This window comes from Dermacentor variabilis, unplaced genomic scaffold (assembly GCF_050947875.1).
Source record: "Dermacentor variabilis isolate Ectoservices unplaced genomic scaffold, ASM5094787v1 scaffold_13, whole genome shotgun sequence".
Taxonomy (NCBI): domain Eukaryota; kingdom Metazoa; phylum Arthropoda; class Arachnida; order Ixodida; family Ixodidae; genus Dermacentor; species Dermacentor variabilis.
Window position 1 is genome coordinate 40,601,325 of NW_027460291.1, and position 25,360 is coordinate 40,626,684.

The 25,360-nt window shown below is 43.8% G+C and overlaps 1 protein-coding gene across 1 annotated transcript in view; it reads right to left on the reverse strand.

Annotated features, from left to right (window-relative positions):
* The window catches only part of LOC142566743 (uncharacterized), an 87,865-nt gene that overhangs the window by 41,221 nt on the left and 21,284 nt on the right, over positions 1 to 25,360 (reverse strand). Inside the window, exons 3-4 of the mRNA XM_075677618.1 lie at positions 17,434 to 17,523; positions 10,200 to 10,378 (exon numbers count right to left, since the gene is read on the reverse strand). Of these exons, the coding sequence (XP_075533733.1) occupies positions 10,200 to 10,378; positions 17,434 to 17,523 (269 nt within the window). The remainder of the gene's footprint in view (positions 1 to 10,199; positions 10,379 to 17,433; positions 17,524 to 25,360) is intronic.

The window sequence follows — 25,360 nt, forward strand, 5'->3', positions numbered from 1 at the left end:
CCCATATTAGGGTCATCACAGAGCACAATCATGGGTAACTGAACTGATCTGAACTTGTGGCCTTCGTAATGGGTGAGTAGTATTCTAATATACTCAGGCTGAAGAATAAAAAAGAAATAATGAAAAAAAAAGATAAAATGAAAAAATACTATGGGGATGGAAAGAAACGCGAACAGCGGAGTGCCTGGCCAAAGCAGTGAGTGGCCGAAGGTGCCAGAGTAGCGCACGTCGTCTGGAAGGTCTGGCAGCAGCAGCTGCTGTAAACCGCACCCCCCAACGTCACCCATGCACTAGCTCTTGCAATCTCCAGATTGGCGAAGCAGTCGCTCCGCACTTCGCTCTATTAGCAACGTGCCACACGAGAGCTTGTGTGCGCCAGCCAACATATCGCAGAATGAAAGTACATATGCAGCTGCACTCAAATTTCCCATTAGGGAATATCGTAATCGTCGGCGAATTCTTCCTTGCTCCTCAATCAACACACTGTTGGTGCGTGCGGTTTGGCCACTTCGACATGTGTAGGTAGGCAATCGGCCTTATTTGCAATTGTTAGAGGTATAAGAAAGCAAATGCTCAGCTAGGAGCTACAAAGGCAGCAGATATTTTTCAGCATGGGCAAGCAAAAAGTATGAATTAACTGAACTAACGCAATCGAGCAGTTTGAATTAAGTAGCTATAGAATACATTGAAAACATAGCACAAATTTGAAATTTGTTTGAGTTGACCAAAAGTTTGAATTATCAGAGTTCGAATTATTGTGAGTCTATTGTAGTTGTAATGCTGGCACTTAAGCTGGTGAGACCTATGGCGAAAATTCACATACCAACATTGAATTAGATTCAGTGCCTTTTCCACCTGTCTCGGCACACGCTCGCGGCCCAGGTGCATGTAACTGCTCTAATTGCCGATAATTGTTGGTATGTGAAATTTCTGACAGCACCATGGATATTTTTCTTGTCTGCTGCCATGGTGCCGAAGAAATCGTAAGAAAGTTCAAGAACTGGGCTTGAAGTTTTCCTGTCTTTTTGAAACCAATGATGCCGTGCAGAGGCACCACACTCGCAGTGCTGAAATGGGCGGTCAAGTGCACCACTGCCTGCAGACTAGTCCAAGAAGTGTACGCGACTCCTCCTTCAATGTTGTGGGACGACTCCAACCAACAGACTGTCCTGGCCCAGCCACAGCTCCCCCCTCCCGCTGCCCCCTTGGTTGCCCTGCACTGCCCGCTTTATTATCATCTCAGGTGCTCTCCAGAATGACTCCAACTGCCACTATTTTTATTTTCATAGGACAAATGATCCCGTATGAACAAATCATACAGTAAATGCAAATTCCTTCCCGCAGAAGGAAGCTCTAAACATTTGTTGAGGCCGCAACAAAAAGAAACACGCCCTTTTGGAATACACTACAGTGAAACCTCAGAACTACGAACACCGCATTAACTAATTTTTCAGATTAACGAATATTTCACAAATCCCCTGCCAAGTGCTTATAAAAGAGTTTAATGATGGGCTAGTTGGTATTTTGGCATGAGAACCATCCTGAAATATAGTGCAACGGGACGGCACAACAGTGTTGTGTTGCGCCTGTGTTTGTCTTCCTTTCTGTTATGCCATCCTGTAGCGCTATATCTCAAGATGGTTCTCATGAATGCTTACAGGTTTCAATGTAAATGTATTTCAGTACTACAAATAATGGTTAACTCAGTTTCTGTGTCATGTTAACAACACTTCAATACTTATTCCGAAAGCCGGCACTTGTTACTTTAGTGTATCCATCGTGGCAGCTGGAACAGTAGGCTAGCAGATGACGCGGCGGTGCATGGTCTCTGAAAGCCTGAGACGACATGGGAGGAGAAAAACGCAGGAGGGGACGTTTTTTTTTTTCTTTTTCAATGGTGGCAACAGATCAAGTTTTACGACCTTACAACCTCATGCTACAATACAGACGACAAGTTTCACCTTCCTTCTTTCTACATTCATCCTGCGTTTCTTTAGTGCTTCTTTCTGCGACCGTTGCGTGCATGAGGAAATGTAACCTCCATGCTCACAGTGATGCCACACAGCCTGCCTTTTCTGGACTGCAGGGTGTCTACCAAGTTGACATTTCCAAATTGCCTGAGTTTTCCAGGTTTTCCCCGAGTGCCTTTGCCAAATTCCCTGAGTGACACAGAACTTTGTTTTATGTCAAGAGACGGGCTGACACCATGTCGCCCGATGGTGTCGCTGTCTAGTACTAGCATGATAAAAATTTAAAAAAAAAGAACGACTTAATCCAGCTTGAATAGTATAAGGGGTAGCGTTTATTTTATTCAAAAAGAAAACAGAAGGGAGGAGTTAGTAAAATGCACAGAAAAAGAAAGATACATTGGAAAAAATGCGTAAAACTTATAGTGAGACATTTTCAAATCCAAATAAAAACGAGATGCATACAGAAGCAAATATTTTCGAAGATTAGCTATTTGCTGGAGACTCCATATAAAAGGCAAGTCAAGGCGGGAGAATGCCTCTGAATTTTATAATGACCCATCGTAAATATATAGTAACTAATATTCATTAATTGTCAAGTGAGTCGTGCTACGTTTTTTTCAATAAATATATTGAATCATCCGTTCAAATTACTTGCAGAGGTTAATTATTGGGCCCAAGCATTACAATAAGGGAAGAAATAATCTTTTGCGATTACTACTGAAATCCCCCACTTTGCTTTCACGAAGGCATTACCCTCTTTGAAGGGACGTCAAAGAGGGCAATGCCTTTGTGAAAGCGGCCGTTTGAAGGGATACATTTCACTGAGAAATGGAATGGGTGTACCTTAAGAAAGCAGAATGTGCAATTTACTCAAAGCCTAATGTTCACTATCTATTCCTTGTAGCCACTACACAGTAACGGCAAAAATAAGTTGCGTTCGCAAATCTTATGCCGTGATTGAACGGGGTATTACGAGATTCACAGTTTGTTTCTCCGCTGTTCTTGCTGAGCTAAACAAGGCATCTTGTTTATTTCTAGGGGAAATTAGGGGCATGGTACAGATAAGGTGTAGGCAGTGCTCCAAATGGGTGTGTTAAATGCACATTTTCAAGTAGAATAGGTATGCAAGTGGCCTTATTAGTCTGTTTTACGAGCAGTGTAAGACTTAGACTGCTGCACTTACATAATTACAATAACAACTGAGATAAAATTGTGCGAACATAAGAGGAGCAATACGCCAAGTTTATGTGCGATGGTAAATGCATGTTCATCAAATACAGCATCAAAAAATTGTGAACAATTGTTCGAAATTACCACGCTACTGCTATTGTCCCGAGAGAGTTTAAGATACTTTATACTTTGAAGGAATAGGCAGCATTTCAAATGGAATGTGTTGCATAGTTTTAATATTTCTGGGTTATTCAGAAGCGTTACGAATAATCATCGAACCCTCATTTTTTTGTACTTACTTTGTCATGCGTCATGTATATTAGTTTCGGCTGGTATCCTCACTGAACTAAAGAAGGCAGCTTCGTTGTGTTTGGTGACTGTAAGGACAAATTAATGGGTGATGTGGAGGTGAAGTTCAAAATAGATGGCTTTCGTAATAAATTACGTATGCAAGCACTCCAGCGTGTTTGAGCATTTCTATAGTGAGAGCGGAAGAATTGAGCCCGCTGCTCTGGCAGCACTATAAAAGCTGCCAAGACCAAATTTAGCGAAAATTGGTGGTGCCCAATGGAAACTTCCTGTGCGAAGTGGTTGGATCAAATACAGCTTTTGTAAAAATGTTCTTATTCATGCATTAGACTGTGTGATATGGCCGCTATCAACTATGCTTCTCGGTGTTCTGACATAGTTGTAGTTTACAACAGGCTCATATTTTGTGGAAAGTGGAGGGGGGCCATTGTAACTGCAATGTGTGACAAAATTTTTATGTTCCTGGTCTGGTTAAAAGCGTAAATAATAATAAGCCGTCGTTTTTCTTTCCTTATTTTCATGTGTCATAACACCTTTCGTCCTTGTTTCAGCGATGTCCTCCATGAACTAAACAATATTTTGTTTAGATTTGGCAAAAATAAAGGGTGCATTATCACCAATATGAAGGCAAACTTCGAAGATAAAGAACTAATTGTGATATTTTTAGTATATTACACATGTAAGCTATTCGGAGCTTTATGAATGTGTTTTGCGAACAAAGAATTTATCCCATTGCCCTGGAATAACTGTGAACTCAATAGATATCAAATCTAGTAGAAATTGAGTGTGTGGGAAGGGTAGGAGGGGGGGCATTATACAGCACTAAAGCATTGCATACCCCCCTCAGCAGTTGTAATGGTGGTTTTTAACAGGTTCGATGGACGTCCACTGTCGCAGGGCCGTGATGGAGAGTCTACTTTTTTAATGTGTGAATATTGCAAGTAATTTATGTTGACTGTACGTTGTCGCCTATAACCTCGACAGTACTATTACCTAAACTAGCGATACATTTACCTTGTAGACTTAAACAGCAAGCACAATTCTTTGTTGAATTATTTAAATTATTTGTAGCAAATGTGCCTTTTTATGTACGCTGTACTGCTGCTACTGGGCGCGATCCGAGGCCACTGTGGGTGCACTCATTGCCTTTTGCCGCTGTACCATCTTTATCATCTTGAGATGTTATATAGTTGCAAGAGATAAATGCAAATTCAGCTCATTTTTCGGGCCCCCATGGTTCACCATGTGTGAATGATAAATAGGTCCCTGTCGGTTAAATATACTTAGAAGCATTTCCAGGCTATATCACTTATTGTAATAGTAATTGCCTATACATATATATATACATATATCATCAGCCTAGTTACGCCCACTGCAGGGCAAAGGCCTCTCCCATACTTCTCCAACTACCCCGGTCATGTACTAATTGTGGCCATGTTGTCCCTGCAAACGTCTTAATGTCATCCGCCCACCTAACTTTCTGCCGCCCCCTGCTACGCATCCCTTCCCTTGGAATCCAGTCCGTAACCCTTAGTGACCATCGGTTATCTTCCCTCCTCATTACATGTCCGGCCCATGCCCATTTCTTTTTCTTGATTTCAACTAAGATGTCGTTTACCCGCGTTTGTTGCCTCACCCAATCTGCTCTTTTCTTATCCCTTAACGTCACACCCATCATTCTTCTTTCCATAGCTCGTTGCGTCGTCCTCAATTTCAGCAGAACCCTTTTCGTAAGCCTCCAGGTTTCTGCCCCATATGTGAGTACTGGTAACACACAGCTGTTATACACTTTCCTTTTGAGGGATAGTGGCAACCTGCTGTTCATGATTTGAGAATGCCTGCCAAACGCACCCCAGCCCATTCTTATTCTTCTGGTTATTTCAGTCTCATGATCCGGATCCGTGGTCACTACCTGCCCTAAGTAGATGTATTCCCTTACCACTTCCAGTGCTTCGCTACCTATCGTAAACTGCTGTTCTCTTCCGAGGCTGTTAAACAATACTTTAGTTTTCTGCAGATTAATTTTCAGACCCACCCCTCTGCTTTGCCTCTCCAGGTCAGTGAGCATGCATTGCAATTGGTCTCCTGAGTTACTAAGCAAGGCAATATCATCAGCGAATCGCAAGTTGCTAAGGTATTCTCCATCAACTTTTATCCCCAATTCTTCCCACTCCAGGCCTCTGAATACCTCCTGTAAGCATGCTGTGAATAGCATTGGAGATATCGTATCTCCCTGTCTGACGCCTTTCTTTATAGGGATTTTGTTGCTTTCTTTGTGGAGGACTACGGTGGCTGTGGAGCCGCTACAGATATCTTCCAGTATCTTTACATATGGCTCATCTACACCCTGATTCCGTAATGCCTCCATGACTGCTGAGGTTTCGACTGAATCAAACGCTTTCTCGTAATCAATGAAAGCTATATATAAGGGTTGGTTATATTCTGCACATTTCTCTATCACTTGATTGATAGTGTGAATATGGTCTATTGTTGAGTAGCCTTTACGGAATCCTGCCTGGTCCTTTGGTTGACAGAAGTCTAAGGCGTTCCTGATCCTATTTGCGATTACCTTAGTAAATACTTTGTAGGCAACGGACAGTAAGCTGATCGGTCTATAGTTTTTCAAGTCTTTGGCATCCCCTTTCTTATGGATTAGGATTATGTTAGCGTTCATACAAGACTCCGGTACGCTCGAGGTTATGAGGCATTGCGTATACAGGGTGGCCAGTTTCTCTAGAACAATCTGACCACCATCCTTCAACAGATCTGCTGTTACCTGATCCACCCCAGCTGCCTTCCCCCTCTGCATAGCTCCCAAGGCTTTCTTTACTTCTTCCGGCGTTACTTGTGGGATTTCGAATTCCTCTAGGCTATTCTCTCTTCCACTATCGTCGTGGGTGCCACTGGTACTGTATAAATCTCTATAGAACTCCTCAGCCACTTGAACTATCTCATCCATATTAGTAACGATATTGCCGGCTTTGTCTCTAAACGCACACATCTGATTCTTGCCTATTCCTAGTTTCTTCTTCACTGTTTTTAGGCTTCCTCCGTTCCTGAGAGCCTGTTCAATTCTATCCATATTATAGTTCCTGATGTCCGCTGTCTTACGCTTGTTGATTAACTTCGAAAGTTCTGCCAGTTCTATTCTAGCTGTAGGGTTAGAGGCTTTCATACATTGGCGTTTCTTGATCAGATCTTTCGTCTCCCGCGATAGCTTACTGGTTTCCTGTCTAACGGCGTTACCACCGACTTCTATTGCGCACTCCTTAATGATGCCCATGAGATTGTCGTTCATTGCTTCAACACTAAGGTCCTCTTCCTGAGTTAAAGCCGAATACCTGTTCTGTAGCTTGATCCAGAATTCCTCTAGTTTCCCTCTTACCGCTAACTCATTGATTGGCTTCTTGTGTACCAGTTTCTTCCGTTCCCTCCTCAAGTCTAGGCTAATTCGAGTTCTTACCATCCTATGGTCACTGCAGCGTACCTTGCCGAGCACGTCTACATCTTGTATGATGCCAGGGTTCGCGCAGAGTATGAAGTCTATTTCATTTCTAGTCTCACCATTCAGGCTCCTCCACGTCCACTTTCGACTAACCCGCTTGCGGAAAAAGGTGTTCATTATCCGCATATTATTCTGTTCTGCAAACTCTACTAATAGTTCTCCTCTGCTATTCCTAGAGCCTATGCCATATTCCCCCACTGACTTGTCTCCAGCCTGCTTCTTGCCTACCCTGGCATTGAAGTCGCCCATCAGAATAGTGTATTTTGTTTTGACTTTACCCATCGCCGATTCCACGTCTTCATAAAAGCTTTCGACTTCCTGGTCATCATGACTGCATGTAGGGGCATAGACTTGTACCACCTTCAATTTGTACCTCTTATGAAGTTTCACAACAAGACCTGCCACCCTCTCGTTAATGCTATAGAATTCCTGTATGTTACCAGCTATTTTCTTATTAATCAGGAATCCGACTCCTAGTTCTCGTCTCTCCGCTATGCCCCGGTAACACAGTACATGCCCGCTTTTTAGCACAGTATATGCTTCTTTTGTCCTCCTAACCTCACTGAGCCCTATTATATCCCATTTACTACCTTCTAATTCCTCCAATAACACTGCTAGACTCGCCTCACTAGATAGCGTTCTAACGTTAAACGTTGCCAGGTTCAGATTCCAATGGCGGCCTGTCCATGTCCATGAATAGATATATATATATATATATGCACACACACACAAAGAGAGAGAGAGAGAGATGACGAAAGGTCAGACTGTCTGCGGTTTGCCCCCCCCCCCCACTAACATGCACACACTCTAGAAATAGTTGGTACGCCACTGCATGTCTTTTACTGCCGCAGAACTCCAGACAAAGCTCTGAGGGGCTGCCAGTACACTTATTAGGCACATCGGTGCTCATCCTGTGACAAAAGGCAGCGGGTGCACGCGTGTCCCGTGACAATTGCCCCTTCCCACGCTTGTTGAGCTTCACCACAATAATTTGCGCACGCTTCACTGCGTAATACTGCTGTAGTGAGGCGAAGATGACTTTCGGCAACCAACATTATGCAACACGTCATGCTTTTCGAGCTTTGAAGCCAATCGCGAGGACCACAAAGGCGGAGTCGGTGCCATTGCTGATAGCGACGAATTCTTTCAGTGAAAAACACGGCACAGAACGCCAAGAAGCTTAATAGCGAACGCAGAAGCAGCTAGGCCTAGCGTTGCTGAGGTGGTGGCTACGGCTGCCAGCGGATCTGCGTGCGAGAGCGTTCGAGGAGCGACGAGGTAATCAGAACGGTGGCGGTGGTGGTGGTTTTATTAATGCCGTTTCGGACCTGCCATGACGGCTGAAAGTCCGGAAAATCAGATGGCGAAGGGTTCTTGCATTCGAAATTTCATACGTTATTATACATGGGCTCTATGGGGTACGTGGTGGTGCCGCGAAGCTGTCCGAATTATCGGGAGCCTGGAAAGTCAGTCGTTGACTAAACACTGGCAACTCCTCCTAATCGAGCCAGCTTTACCACGACTTTCTTTCCCTTTCAATGAAATTACAGCTAATTTTCCCTGATAGAAGCACAAATTCCCTGAGTTTTCCCTGAGTTTTTCCAGACTATTGAAAATCCCTGAGAATTCCCATTTTTCCCGGTTTTCCCGGTTGGTAGACACCCTGGGACAGTGTCTTTTACAAGCACTTGCTTGTGTTTTGGAATAGTTCAGTAGTCCTCCTCGAGCAAGACAGCTGTGTCCATGGCAAGGGATGTGGGGGAGGGGGCATTGCACTTTGGCTTCTTTTTTTTCAGTGGTTTCATAGGTGTCGTTTCTTTTGAGCATGCCACTCTTACTATATGGTGAGTTGGTGGTGCATGGCAGCGGAATCTATGGAAAATGGCAACAACATGGGCTGCGACTCAACACTGACGTTTGGCCCATAAAATGACAACTAATCCACTGGCAGTTTGACGGGAAGAATGGTTAATTTTGGGGCGCTCACTATTATGACCTTTCAAAATAACAAACAATTTGCCACTGTCCCTTGAAGTTCGTTCTATTGAGATTTCACTGTATAGAGGGGATCACTGCGGCGCTACGCACAGGCTGCTGCAGCTAGGCATGGCCTGCGAGATTGCGTCGGCACCATCAGAGGCTACACCAAGCTGCGCCAGCCTATGCGACGAGCCACAGTGAGAAAGAGGGCGATGGAGAATTGCTGCTTGCATGTGGCCACAGTGGAAGTGCAGCTATGCACGGCAGTGAGAAAGACACGTGGCTCAACAGTGTATTCAACATGGGAGTTTTCAACTGCCTTGCCGAAGGAGTGCAGAACCCCACAGAAAGCAATATACTTGGTGAACAGAGGTCAGATATTTTTTGGTTTTGGTAACTAATGTAGTTCATAAAATCTATTGACAGAGCTATTTTACTTGGTTAAAATCAAGTATTATATACATACGTTCTATGGAGATATCAAAAGAAATTGCATTTACTTTGTTATATCCATTATTTCGTTACATCTCATTTCATTAAAACAATGTTTGAGTGTATAGTGCTCGTTGACTATGCATTGTTTTTAAGGAATCCAAACAATGGAAGTCTGGCCAAAAAATAAATTGCTTCGGGTATATTGAGACAACAAATTCATAGGCTGCCTAAAGCAAAGGTGGCTGGAATGGGCAAGTTGGTAATGTTGAATCTTTGGTTAGCAACACAACCATCTACATGGGAACTTCCCATGTAGGTGACTCCCGAAGAGGCTTCTCTAACTTCTCATGCAGACTGTCGCGCTGCTAACCAAAGCTGCCTAGAGCAATGCATGTTCATTTAAAAACTATTCTGCAGGAGGGATTTGCTGAACACATTCGCCTAGAAACTGGTTTGTATGGGCCCTCCTTGGGCAGCAGTATTATTGGGAAGTCTCCACTTGCATCAACCTTCCTCCCTGTAGGCTGCTGTTGTCCCTCACAGTATTCAAATGGAAATACTGAAAAACTCTGATTAATGAATTCTCTACTTATATATGAATCATATAGCAGAAACTATTCTATACATATTTGGAATTTCAAATATTTATGCACCCCTAAACATTATAGTAACAATCAGAAAAATAAAGAATGCAGTAACATCTGAAAATGTTTTGTATTGTTATTCTTTGCCTCTTGTAAAATGACGTGCTTAACGCTGTCTACCAGTAGTTTTGCTTTACATAATTTTGTTGTGCATCCCAAGTAGACTAGGGATCCAAATGCACCCACCTATAGGGTGCATCCAGCTCCTGGTGCTCTCGTAGGTGCAGCTCCATTTTGCGCCGGGTGCCAAACACCTGTGAGCAGCCGGGTGACAGGCACCCAAACGTGGGCCGGCCATGCAGCTTCATGTGTGCCCGCAGGTTGTACACCGTCGTGAAGTGTTGCCCGCAGCCTACCACATCGCACTGCGCACACATAGATGCCAGCTTGTGGTCTTTTCATGGGTGCACAAATGATGGATGACTACAGTCAAACCCACTAATAAAATTACCGGTTTTAACAATACTCACAAGTAACAGCGCACCATCAACTTTTGTGCCTATTCTATGGTAAAATAAACTGCTTGCTAGTACAATGTTTTCATGCTGCGTTATTGGTTATAACAATTAAACTACTGAGTATCTAGGACGCTCTCCTATCTCTCTTTCATCGCTCCAAAGCACGAGCCGATAGTGCGACGGTCATCTGCCTCTGTCAGCACAGTTGACTCATGTCTTGGAGCATTGGAACCAAGGTTCTCCCCACGGTAAGCGGTGTTGAAAATTATGCGCGCCACTCTGGTCTGCTGCTCACCACTCTGGTTGGAATGTTGCCAATTTGGAACCATCGTAAAGAGGAAAGATCTGTGCTTCAGATAGCCATGGCACTGTATTTTGCCATGTAGAGATAAAAGCAAAAGAAGCAAACGACAATGAAAAAATTCAAGTGCTGCGATTTGTTATTGCTGCCACATAGACACAGGAAGCACTTTATTAGCTGACAGATTTCAATCGTCAGCGCGTGTTTCGTGCATAATTTGACAGTGGCGAGCTGCGCATTTCTTTCTCCCAGTGAAGTTTGGCAATTACGGTAGGGATATGTCACTAGCTCCCATTAGTTTAGTTAATGCGTCCAAAATGCAAAATTGGTAAACTCACAATGGAAGAATGGACGTACAAAAATAAGAGAGAGGCTTAGTCGCGTGTGACCAACGGGGTTGGGAAGTGGCAAACGTGCGGTAACGTGATTAGGCCTGCCCTGTGGGAGGGGAGCCCTCGCCCCTCCATACACGGACCACGCACCCTATCTTGGATGTAATCCACAGCAAGTGCAAAGACCAAGCCAAGATGGTTGGTGCCTTGATGCGCATTGTGTTCCTGCATCCAGTGTTGGTGGCAGTGCAATCTCAAGTATCTGTGACAATGTGTGAAGCTTTCGCTCGCATTGTGACAGTGATTGTTTGTGCTCATTGAGTGAGATTTATTCGTGTTACTTGAGTGCGCACGACATCGATAAAACTACATCCCTTACTTTGTGCTGTTGACTCTTTGATGTCACCATCAATACTCCTCCTTTCCGGCGAAATTGCAACATTTTATTTTCTTGGGACAAGTATCAGTATCTTTTTACACTTTTGTTTTTAATTTGTGGGCTCCATCTTATGACAGCTGTGGGCACTAAGCATTGTCAGCCATGGCGTCCAAGATTAATGGCATCATGTGACGCAACGCACGGAGCTCCCGGACGCCATGCGCCGATGCAGTGCTCTCAGCACAATGAGTACAGCATGTGCTGGTGCTCATACCCACACTATTATGGCCCGTCCTTCTTGCGATTTATTTATACCTGCTTACTGACACAGTCCTAGCCATCAGAAATGTTCTGGGAATTAGTGAAAATACTTTTACTGCTCAAACTCAAACTTTAAAACCTGAGCTCAACAAAATTCGTGATTTGACAGTTTTAAGCTGCAAGTACAACATAGACGTTCGACTGCATATCCACAACAAGAGAACAATTCAAGACACCTATGAGGCTGAAAATTTCACATATGACTGAAAAAAGCTTCACTATTTTCCACACAGCAAAGACACGACGGCATGCCCACAGTGTAGGTCTGGTCACCGCCACACAAATGTCACAAACAATGAGGCACTCATTTAAGAAAGAGGATAAAAAACAACACAGCTTATTTTTATTGCTCGACCTTTACAACTGGAGAGTTACCGAATGTGCCGCATCAGCCAGCATCGCCCGCATACTCGCCTGTAGATGTCAATGCAACTACTCATTTGCAAAAATGTATGAACATGGCAGCCATTACATGCTTCCAGCTCTTTCGAACTTCTCCGGCGCATGCAGTTCACAAAAGTACAGCCTTCGAGATACGAGGGAGCTGCAGGTTGTCTAGCAAGTTGACATCTCAATATTCCCGGAGTTTTCCAGGCTTTCCATGAGTACACCAACTTTGTTTTATGTCAAGATGGGCTGACATCATGTCGCCCGATGCTGTCACTCCCTAGTAAGCACATTAAAAAAAGAATGACTTAATCCAGTTTGAATAGTAAAGAGTAGTGTTTATTTTATTCAAAAAGAAAACAGAAGGGAGGGGTTAGTAAAATGCACAGCAAATAAAATATCTATAAAATATAGTAAAACCCATTGCAAATTGAGTGGACCTTCTCAAATACCACTAAAAAGGAGATGCACACAGAAGCAAATATTTTCGAATATGAGCTATTTCTATCAACTGATAGCAAGCTCACTGGTATGAAGCCCGAAATTTGTCGCAAGTAAGATTCTCTCTCAGCAGCTGGAAGGTCAACCTCAACTGTCCTGACATACTCTAAGCCCGCACACAACGCCTCACCATTGTGTTTCCCTGCTGCTCTAAAGAGTTTATTTAGGTTTGGATGAGGGACACTTGCACCTCGGCATCAACCAACATTGTTTTTTGAGCTCAAGCTCTTTCAAAGCGGCGGCACGCTTGCTTTCCCATTCATTCCTCACTGCACAGGTACTATCTGTTGCCACCCTCCTCCCGATGCGCATTCGCCCCACAGACCATCTGAAGCATCCTCTTGGTCAGTTTTACAGTCAATGTACAATTTTTTGGACTCCCTAGGGGCCGCGAAAACGTCTGAAAAATCGGGCAGTTCAAAAGAATGATTGTGTGTCTTTTACTGCCCTTAAGTGTTCAAATAGCCACAGGCACATCCGAAAAAGCTCTAAAGGCCTGCCAGTACACTTGTTAGGCATATCGGTGCTCATACTGTGACAGAAGATGGTGGGTACACACGTGTATAATTAAGGAATACATACTGTGTCCTGTGACAATTGCCCCTTCCCACTCTTATGCTCCACTACAATACTTTTGCGTTTGCTTCACCACAGTAGTTTTAAGTGTGCTTCACCATGTTAATCATTTTTGTACTGAGGCGAAGATAACTTTTGGAAACTGGCATTATGCAACGCACCGTGCTTTCCCAGCTTCGAAGCCATTGGCAAGGATTACAAAGGTGGAGTCAGCGCCATTACTGACAGAAGCAACTTCTTTCAAAGAAAAGCATGGCACAGAATGGTAAGAAGCTTAACAGCGAACGTCAAAGCAACTAGGCCTGGCTTTGCCACGGTGGTGGATCTGCGTGCGAGAGGGCTGGTTCAAGACGGCGAGGTAATCAAAATGGCAGCAGTGGTGGCTTTGATTATTGTCGTTTCGGACCTGCGGTCCTGGCAAAAAGTCCGGGAAATTGGACAATGAAGGGTTCATAGACTCTACGAGGTTCGTGGTGGTGACTCGAAGACGCCCAAATTATTGGGCATCCGGAAAATAACTAGTTAACTGTACACTGGCAGCTGCTCCAGCCGATGACACAGCGTCAAAGACTATTCGTAACGATTCCTTTCTGTTACTCAAGCCAGCATTACCACGACTTTCTTTTACTTTCAATAAAATTACAGCTAATTTTCCCTGATAGAAGCACAAGTTCCCCGAGTTCAACCCCGAGCATTTCCAGACTATTCAAAATCCCAGAGAATTCCCGGTTGGTAGAACCCGGAGCTGCTGTTGCTGGGGTTGATCGATGACGATGGGGACAAGCATGTCACACCACCCTTGGCATAGCTGGGAAAGTGACCACTAACGAGAGCCACGAGCCGGCCACAGTGTCGCCATGTGAATTATCCACGGCGGACTAGATCAATATTAATAAGTAAGCTTCTTGAAAACATTTTTATGGAGCTTGGCTGGACTGAGCCATTTAAGTTGAATTACCAAAACATTCAAATTAATGAGATGTGAATTAGCGAGCTTTTACTGCTAACTGCCAACTCTTGGCAACTTTGCGTGGCCATGGCACATTGTGCCGCATTCACACCCATTCACGAATATCAACAGCAATGATACGGTAGCACTGCTCGAGCAGCCATTGGTTGAAACTGGTCCAAATAGACATAGTGCGCCGTACAGATAACTGCACGCTGCTGCCACCGTCGCAATGTTGGTGCACTCGACAGTGCCATCTCAGAGGCCGCCGCCGCTTCACTGCCTTGCCCCTAAGCACGCTGCTGGAAGCAGGCCTTGAAAGCATGGTTACCCTAGCCTGGTCAAGACCCTCATGGCTTCCGAAATTCGTGCACAGCACTTGCTCGTCGGTGTGGTCGGACTGGAGTGGGGGGCCACGCTGCCGTGCACCCAGTTCAGTCGCGGTTCTACGCTTAGGGACATTGCGTAAGCCGCCCTTTTACCTGGACCGAGTTCACGGAGCAAGGAACATTTAGGAGTGGAAACTCCGCTGTTTGCGGCGACCAGAAAAGGTCACAAGCCCACAGAACTATTATCATGCTGGCGACCCCTGGCGGCCTGGAAAGAAATTACCGCCGTTTGCGGCGGTTGCCAGGGCAACCGGTTGAGCGTGTTACTCCTGTTCAGCCGCACACGCCTGACTTCTATCGAGGGCATGGAGGTTGTGGCCGGAGAGCACACCGGAGCCGCCTGCCCGGACACTGCAATTTTTTTTTTTTTCGCTGAGGCCTCTACGACGCGCCGCATGGCGCCACCACTGCATACAGCCCCGTCGGCGCATACAATTGTGACATTATCTGGTCGCCCGCGCTTACGGGAGTTTCACCTCCTAAATGTCTTCCTCCGTGACCGGGTTTAATGTGTTTGTTGTAACAGTACGGTGCTTTTGAAGATGTATCTGAACACAGTTTCAATAGGCATGGTCGGAAAATTGTAAACGCAGTGAAATATGGTCGGCGTAACAAATTATTTGTTATGTCTGGGATCCTAATAACTAGGTTCGACTGTTATCCCTCACTCCTTGGCCAAAGCACCTCAGCACTGCTGCAAACAATTATGCTGAAGCTTGCATGCACGACATGTTCGGTGCTCAACAATGAACACAAACTGCTCACAAAGAAGGCTTCTTTTGCAGAACTTCAACACAAAACAGTGACACAGTGTGGAGTGTTCCTAACACTTACAAGCATTAACTGTCTATGCAGCTACTCCATAGTGCACTGCGCTGCAGACACAGTGCAGCGGAGTTGTGCATGTAGCAATGTACCAACATCTTATCACTAAGAAATTGATAATGAATGAAATTAAACATCCCAAAATATTGCTCTACCCGCTATCCAAGTTGGCCGTCTCCATTATTTTTTTTGGTTCAGAACACTGCAATAAACAACTTACAGCTTAATGTATTTACAATTGATATTTTCACAAATTCAAGTAATTTTTTTTCTCGTAAACATTGTCCACACCATGACAGAAATTTTCTTCTGATGATTAAATGTGGAAAGCATGAACACAGAAAAATGTTAAGCGAAGTGAGAAAAATAAATTCAAGTTGGCGTTGGCCATGAATTACTCGGTCCAATTCTTAGGTGAGCAGCTACAATAATGTGGGTGCAATGTATGCACCATGCAAATGATCCAACGTGGTCAAAATTAATCTGCTGCTACCATGCCTCCAAGTTGAACTCCTTAGTACTAGGGGCATGCGAATAGTGGTTTGTGAGACTGAATCAAATATAAATAGAAAAGTGCCAGAATCGAATTGAATATTCATTACTTTTCAAATAATGAACAGCCGTTATCACAATTAGTAATACAAAACAATTTTCACATTCCAGTTAGCAAGTTTCTGTCATTACTTAGCATGTTATGAAGCATTGTTTGTTAAAAGCACAAATGAAGCATTAGAAACAAACAAGTAGTTTTTTCGCATGCACAGGGCTCTTCAAAAGGTCCGAATGATCGCTGTACAGCCTCTAAAGTATGGCTATTTAAGTGACGTAGCCTGTTCCATTCCGTCAGTTCTTGTTTTATGCCTATACTACGCCCGTGGGGGTGAAAATTTACTGTACTTTTGCTCCAACTTAAGATTATTTGGGTACCGTTGACGTATTGAAATATTCCAAAAGTATTAAAAAATATTTGCATTTACTAATAGATTAAAGTGACTATACGATTGAAAGATTGATTCGAATAGGACACTATTTGATGCATTGCTAGAAAGTTTCGAATATTCGCACACCCCTACTTAGTACTGATAAGTGATGCAGTGCGAAACAAAATGAATTAAATTAAATTATGGGGTTTTACGTGCCAAATTCATGATACAATTATGAGGCACACCGAAGTGGGGGTCTCTGGAAATTTGGAACACCAGGGGTTCTTTACCATGCACCTAAATCTAAGTACACAGCTGTATTCGCCATTCCGCTCCCATCGAAATACGGCCTCCGTGGCCCGGATTCGATCCTATGACCTCGTGCTTAGCAGCCCAACACCATAGCCACTAAGCAACCATGGCGGGTAGCGCGAAACAAGATGGAAGGACAAGAAAAAGAGGAGGTCAAGCACTTTTCCATGCATCCTTCCGTGTTGTTTTACGCTTATCAGCATGGAAAACCAGCTAGCCCAATACTAGCCCACCCTTCTAAGTTTCAGTAAATTTTTTTTTACACAGCTATTCTAACATGGCGAGCACCGACTCTAATGACGGCTAGCAGCGTTCTCACAACCTCAAGAGGGAAGTGGACTCAGACTCCTGGGGCTGTTGCTTGCCTTGCACAAAACTTTCCGGTACTGCAGCCCTAATGCGTGAGCATTAGAGCTGCAGTGTATGTGTGTGTGTATGTGTGTGTGTGTGTGTGTGTGCGCACGCGCGCAATTGCAGGAGCACTTCACTCCTTGAAGATGCAGGGCATGTAGTGAGGACCTGAACAACACTTTGTAATGTGGCGAAGACGGTTTAAACCGTGGATCCTGGACTTCAAAGAGGTGCAACGTGATGTCTTTCATTTCTCTCGCATTTACCGCTACATCAACACCTTTTTTTCTTCGTTTTTTTTAATTTCATGTTCTCTTTCAGAGCTGCTGCTTGGTATCAACTCCCCTCTATTCTAAAGCTTAAAAAAAGTTCCGACCATGCATGAAGCTCATTATGCACATGTGCATGATGCTCACCGTGAAATCTTTTTTGCCTTCGTGAGTCTCCAGGTGGCGCTTGAGCTTGTACTCTGTGGCAAAGGCCCAGTCACAGCCATCTACGGCACACTGCAGAGACAAACATTTATGCACCTTCTCTGCCCACTAGACAACACATCACTGAACACTGTCATTCACTATCAATCTAGGCGCCATGAGTAAGTACTTAAATCGGGAATACTTTTGCTAGCTCTAAGGGAAGCTCATTACTTTTCGAGGCGAGATCAGGATTAGCTTAGATAACGCCCTTATAAAGCGAGATATAAGATAGAAGACACATGTGCTTGCTGCAGTAAAGCTAGGGAAAACAATGGAGCATGTTTTATTAGAACGTGAAGATATCTGCCCAGCAGTCAATTTAGGCCCCACTGGCCTCCTTGAAGCCCATGGGTTCAGCGAGAGCAGGGGGAAAGTAAACATGTCCGCAAGAAAGATTAGTAAGAGGCGATTGGAACATTCGTGGAAGTAGGCAAACGACAAACAACTGAGGAATACCAAAAACAAAATTCATAATAAGGGTTCAGAAACTTTGGTTATGGGAATTCATCGTGGTTTTTTTTTTAACATAGGTAAGACATTAGGCAATAAAATAACAAGAGCTTGGTGGCGCAACCCACCGCCCCGTTCCAAAGGGGACGCTCATAACATCCATCCATCCGTCTATTCCCTCGTGGCATCTACGCTGTTCACCCCTAGGCCCATTTTCTTGGAATACTACGGTAGGCTCAATAACACAGCCACTAGCTTGTTTCACTATATGAAATGCCTCCACTGCTTCTTTTAGGTCAGTATCAGAGAGAACAAACAGGATTTTTTGAGTCTACAAAGAATGGTATGCACTCCCACCTAAAACAGTGCTTTGCCAGGGTTGTAGATTTCTTTTCTAAAGAATTCTGGTGTTGCAATAGCCTTACATTGATGCATCGGCCTGTCTGCCCTATGTATGTACAGCTGCCGGACAAAGCGGTCTGGTAGACAACAGCAATCTTACAGGGGACCAACTTATTTCCCCGTTTTATCTTACAGCCTCTGTTCTTTCCCATTCCTTCTGTTTCTTTGGACAGTTGCTCCCACCTTACCAACTATAAATTTTGACACCATATCAATATTGTTTACCAAATGTGACCCCCCCCCCCGCTTGATTTTTTGCATTGCACATTTAAAAATTTCAGGGTGACCTATGCACCATTCGCCGTAATCTTTCTAGACTGACCATAAAGTGACAAAAAAAGATATTTTCATAGGTAAACATGCATTGTTTATTTATGAATACAGATGGGCTTGCATAAATACTAATAATAAATATAAAAAAGTAGCTACCCTAGAATAGATATATTCTGATTCGGCACTTGATGACTAAATTGAAAGAATCGTTGCTCGACTCGCAGAAGAGCAATGCCCACAGCATAATCGAACCATGTATGTGAGAGCACACATGAGCCCTTTATGGTTGTGCGCCCATCAGAGAACGGGTCAGAAACTTGCAGTAATCCTTTGCCCAGTCGCCGAGGGGCAATCAGTTCTCGCAAATCTCAAGGGGGTGCAGGCACGGCAGCATCGTTTGTGCATACCAGTGCCCACCTGTGAACAGATATAATTGCACCCCTGTGAGCAATAAACAAGCGAGCATCCAGTGGCAATTTTTTTAGATTAAAAAAAATCAGGTAGACATCAGTTTTTGCAAGCGCAACAAATGGAAACAGCTTGCAAGACGAAACGAAATATAAGTGCCGTGCAATAATGGATGCACAAGCGATCGCCAACACGTTGGCATAAAAAGTAGTGGAATTAAAACCAAGAGACTATTGAATGAAAAAAAAAAATTTTGTATCCCCACAGGGTGGCAGCACTTGCTGGGCAACAGAGAGTTTAAAAATTGGTGCATTTTTCAAACATAAAAATGCCGTTGTAAATATATAAATATAAAAAATATATATTTATATATATTTTATATATATATATATATTATCTATATTTATGTATATAATATATTTTATATATAAAATATATAAATTCCAATATCACCAGCTCACCCAAATTGTTCACGAGCCCACTCGCGGTAAACACATCCTGGACCTCATCCTAACAACCCATCCTGAGCTCTCAGACATTCACATCTTGAAAGAAATAAGTGACCACCAAAGTTGTGCACTGTTCTTTTCTACTCCCACGGACCGACAAAACAAAAACCAGGAAGCTTATCTACAACTACGCACGTGCGGATGTTGAAAAAATGAACCTGTTGCTGGAAACTTTCACAAATAGCTTTCAGGCCAATTTTCATAACCGTACGACTAATGAAAATTGGAAGTTGTTTCGTGACAAACTCAAAGAAATTGAAGATTCCTGCGTGCCAAAACTAATGATAAGTACGGGTACCAACGATCCTTGGTTCACCACAGATGTCAACAGGGCACTAAATAGGAAAAAAAGAGCATTTAGTAAAGCGGTTCGATCAAAGGAAGCTACAGACTGGGAAAACTATAAAAGCATTTCCAAAATAGCTGAAAAACTAATTTCTGAAGCCAAAAACAAATATTTCAATTTTACGCTTCCTAGTTTCATAAAAACCAACCCTAAGAAATTCTGGAACACTGTTAATCCTAAAACCGCTAGTACGGTTCCTGTTCTTTTGGACACCCACGGCAGCACTCTACCTATCGAACAGTGTGCAGAACAATTCAATAGCCACTTCTCACAAGTTTTTACGAACGAATTGCCCATTTACAATCCACTGCTGCTTCCTGAGGCCGATATACAGATTCCATTTTCACCCATTCACATATCTGCGCTTGGCGTGGCTCGTGCAATTGAACGCCTACCTGACACCACACTAGCCCAGGACCCGATGGTATCAACGCGAAACTCTTAAAGATTACCTGCCAACACACAGCTTTCCTGCTATCTCTCATTTTCCAACAGTCACTCGATACGACATGTGTGCCAGAAGATTGGAGATCCGCTTATGTAATTCCGGTATTTAAATCTGGTGACAGATCCGTTCCTAATAATTACAGGCGAATTTCACTAACATCGATATGTTGCAAGGTACTCGAACACATATTATACACTAACATTATGACTCATATTAATTAGAACAATTTCATAACAACCAACATGGCTTCCGCAAACATTTATCGTGTCAGACGCAGTTATTTGAGTTAATAACGGACCTTCATCAAGCAATCGACTCTTCCTTCTACATTGACTCCATCTTTATCGATTTCTCTAAAGCCTTTGATCGCGTGCCTCATAACCACCTGATGATAAAGATACGCAACCTGCAGCTGGACCAACATACTACGCAGTGGATCAACGCATTTCTAACAAACCACTTTCAGTCAGTTAAGTTAGGGAGCTTCTTATCAAGACGTACAAGCGTTGCTTCAGGAGTACCCCAGGGTTCGGTGCTGGGTCCACTGCTTTTCTTAATATATATTAATGACATCACGTCGAACATAACATCAACAATACGGCTATTTGCAGACGACTGCGTAATTTACAGAGCAATATCAAGCCCTTGCGACATCATTGCTCTCCAGACTGACCTTGATGAACTAACTCATTGGTGCGCCAGGTGGCAAATGGTTATTAACGCAGACAAAATGAAACATCTCAAGTTTACTTCCGCTGCTAACACAAGTCCTAATGCCTACACAGTTAATAATACTATCATAGAAACTGCAGCGTCGGTAAAATACCTCAGCGTAAATTTTACCTCTAATTTATCCTGGAGCACTCATATAGAACTGATTACTACCAAAGCCTTAAAAAAACTTGGTCTTCTTAAACACCGACTATACCAAGCCAACCAGGATACAAAACTTCACACATTCAACATGCTAATCAGGCCTGTGATAGAATATGCGTCAGTGATCTGGAACCCTCATTATACCTATCTTATTAACATGTTAGAATCCATACAAAACAAGGCTGCACGATTCATCCTTTCCCGTTACTCTCGGTATCAAAGTGTAACATCACTGAAAATATCGCTCCATCTCCCGCCTCTGGTCATGCGCAGAAAATTCAGCCGTTTATCCTTTTTCCACAATCTCTACCACAATAACACACCATTTGCAAGTTCACATCTTCTCCCGGCGCCGCACACATCGGCTCGTGTAGATCATATGAAGAAGACTAAACCCATTTTCGCCCGAACAGAATGATTCAAATACTCACCTTTGGTCCTGGCTATCGAAGAGTGGAATTCGCTTCCTTCTAGCATTGCGGCTATCACTGAAACATCATTATTTCAAACAGCTCTTTGGTCATACTTAGAAAATTCCAACGTAAAATGATGTGCATCGTTGTTTTTTCCTTTCTTTTTTTTTTGTGCGTGCCGGCCGTATCGTTCCGTGAAATGTTAGATGCTATGTTTTGCGACTTCTGAAGGTGCTTTTTTTTTTTTTTCTTGTGGAATTTGCTACATGTTCAATTTTCCAGTTCCTGTTCCTAGCCATTTTTTTTTCTTAATAACTTGTACCTGGCTTCTTAACTCGTTTATTTCTGTCTTCAGCCATTTATAACCAGTGTTGTATATTTACAAGTTTTCTTTGATGAATCCACCCCTATGTAATGCCCGCATTGGGCCTTTAGGGTGTTGAAATAAATAAATAAATACAGCATCGAGCATTTAGGACTTGTTTGCGGCATCATATATATATATACCATGCAAATATTAACGTGTATGGTCGATATGTTGTGGATATGGTTTTGCGCGAGGCTTACCCTGCAAGCGCGGTCAGGAAAGGATGAGACACTCCTCCACACAACGCACAAAGGACACTACGACCGGGTTTGTCGATACGGCGCAGAGAAGCAGGTTGTCTACCAAGTTGAGATTTCAAAATTCCGCGAGTTTTCCAGGTTTTCCCTGAGTGCAGTTGCAAAATTCCCTGAGTGATGCAGAACTATGTTTTATGTCAAGACGGGCTGAAACCATATTACCCAATGCTGTCGCTCCCTAGTAAGCATATGAAAAAAAACGAACAAAAAACTACTTCATCCAATTTTAATACTAAGGAGTAGTGTTTATGTTATTCAAAAAAGAGAATAGCAGGGAGGGGCTAGTAAAATGCACAGCAAATAAAATGTCTTCGAAAAAAATTGCAAATCGAGTCAGACTTTCTCAAATACGAATAAAAAAGGAGATGCATACAAAAGCAAATATTTTCGAATATGAGCTATTTCTGTCAACTGATAGCAACTTCAGTGGTATGAGGCCCAAACTTTGTCACAATTGAGATTCTCTCTCAACAGCTCATAAGTCAACTTCAATAGTCCTGACATACTCTCAGCCCGCGTGTTGTGTTTCACTGCTTTAAAGAGTTTATTTTGGTTTGGATGAGGGACACCTGCATCTCGGCATCAGCCAACACTTTGTTTTTTGAGCTCAAGCTCCTTCAAAACGGCGGCAGCACACTTCCTTTCCCGTTCATTCCTCAATAGGCTGTTTCACATGGCGCGATTTGGGCGAAAAAAAATCGTTCTGCCGCGCACGTCGCAGAGCGATTTTCGCTCACAGCTTTCACATGCGTTTGCGGCAGCACGATATCCGTCACAGCGATGCGCAAGGTTGCCTCCTGCTCACAAAGTATCCATGCCTGCATCGCTAAATAAAAAACAACATGGAAACTACTCAAATATTCGAATTTTCGCATTTTTATTCGATAATAGAATAGGTACACCATTTCTAACGTTTAAAAGCGTTGAGACCTTACGACAGCTTGCAGATCCGGTGAGTGAGGCGCTGCACAAACCGCAAGTATGAGCGTGCGGCTTGCGCGGCATCGGTGGGGTGGTTCCGTTTAGTACACTCTAGTTTCGTTGTTACTATGGAAGCCGCAACTTTTTTTTCCTGGATGAGTATTTGCTTTTGCAGAAGAAAAAACTACTGTTGAGTGTGCATGTATATAAGCAGCTGGCGCAATTTGTAGGGATGAAGAGGTTCATGACGGCGGTGATCAAGTGGGTACGTGCCTTATGTTGAAGCGTCGTCCTTCTCCCGACCTGGGTAGCGTGCAGCTTCTCCTTTCAAACGAATTTGGTAAGCGAAAGAAAAAAAAAATGTATGAAGCTCCTAAGCCGCACACGCTGGTGGGTATGCCCTAAACATAGCTAGAACTGACGCACGACATTGCTCCACAGAACTGCCAACGTGCGGTGAAACACACATTGCCCCTCTTACATCGCACCGATCGCTGCGACTGAGCAACGGCGCGACTAACTTGTTGAAATCCAGTCACGGAGAGCCCGCGACGTCGTGGCGGTCGTGAGCGATGGAATTCGCTGTGTCGCTGATTGAAAATCGCACCATGTGAAACAGCTTAATTGCCCAGGTCCTTTCTGTTCTTTTCCTCCTTCCGCCACTCGTTTGCCCCACGGACCATTTGAAGCATCTTCTTGGTCAGTTGCACAGTCCATGTCCGATTTTTCGAACTCCTTAGGGGCCGCGAAAATGTCCGAAAACTCGGCCAGTTGGAAAAAAATAAATGCATGTCATTTACTGCCCTTAAGGGCTGAAACCACGACAAGCACATTCTAAAACGCTCTGGAGGCCTGTTGGTACACGTATTAGGCATATCGGTGCTCGTACTGTGACAGGAAATACCGGGTGCACACGTGTACAATTAAGGAATACATACAGTGTCCCGTGGCAATAGCCCCTTCCCACGCTTGTTATGTTTCACTGCAATACTTTTGCTTATGCTTCACCAAGTAACATTTCTGTACAGAGGCAAAGCTGACTTTCGGGAACCGGCATAATGCAACGCATCGTGCTTTCCAAGCTCTTAAGCCAATCGCGAGGACCACAAAGTTGGAGTCCGTGCCATTGCTGACAGCAGTGAATTTCTTCAATAAAAAAACACGGCACCCAACAGCGAGAAGCTTCATAGTGAATGTCAAAGTAGCTAGGCCTACGTTGCCGCAGTGGTGGCTATTGCTGCCAGCGGATCTGCGTGCGAGAGCGCTGGTTCGAGGCGACAAGGTAATCAAAATGGAAGCAGTAGTGGCTTTGATTAATGCCGTTTCGGACCTGCGGTGACGCTAAAACGTCCGGAAAATGGCACGGCGAAGAGTTCTTGCGTCCGAAATTTGTGGGGCACGTACGTGGTGGTGCCGCGAAGCCGTCCAAATTATTGGGAATCCGCAGTCAGTCGTTTTTTACTGTACACTGGCAACTCCTCCGGACGACGACAGGACATCAAAGACGATTTATTATGATTCCTGTTTGTTACTCGAGCCAGCGTTACCGCCGCTTTCGACCCTTTCACTAAAATTAGCTAATTTTCCCTGATAGAGGCACAAATTCCCTGAGTTTCCCTCAAGTTTTTCCAGACTACTCAAAATTCCCAAGAATTCCGTTTTCCTGGTTGGTAACCACCCTGAGAAGGCACCACAGACAGATCGTCAATAAACGCGTTAATTAACCCAGGATGCAACAGTGCAACAGTCACAACTTGTGGGCAAAGGCTCACCTCAAGACCGATCGAGTGTGTGCGCCTGTACTGAACATGACATTATGCAATACAGTCGCCGACCGTTTATTCGGACCTCACAGGGACTGCGGAAATGTCTGAATAAACAGGTGTCCGAAAAAGCAGATTAAGAAAAAAAAAAAAGAAATCCTTTATTTCCACGCACTTATTCGGGCTCGGCAGTACGCTTGAAGAAATCGTGAATGCGTCGTTGCACGCTGTTCCGTTTACGCGCAATCAGATAAGCCTGAATCTCGGAGAGGGTCGTACGGTCACTACAGTCAACGACCGATTTTTCGGACCCTCTAGGGAACGTAAAAACGTCCGAAAATTCAGGCAGTCCGAAAAAATGAATGCATGCAAAAAAACGCACCCTTTTTTTTTTCTAAGATCTAGAGGTAAAGGGCGAAGTAACAGGCTTCCGA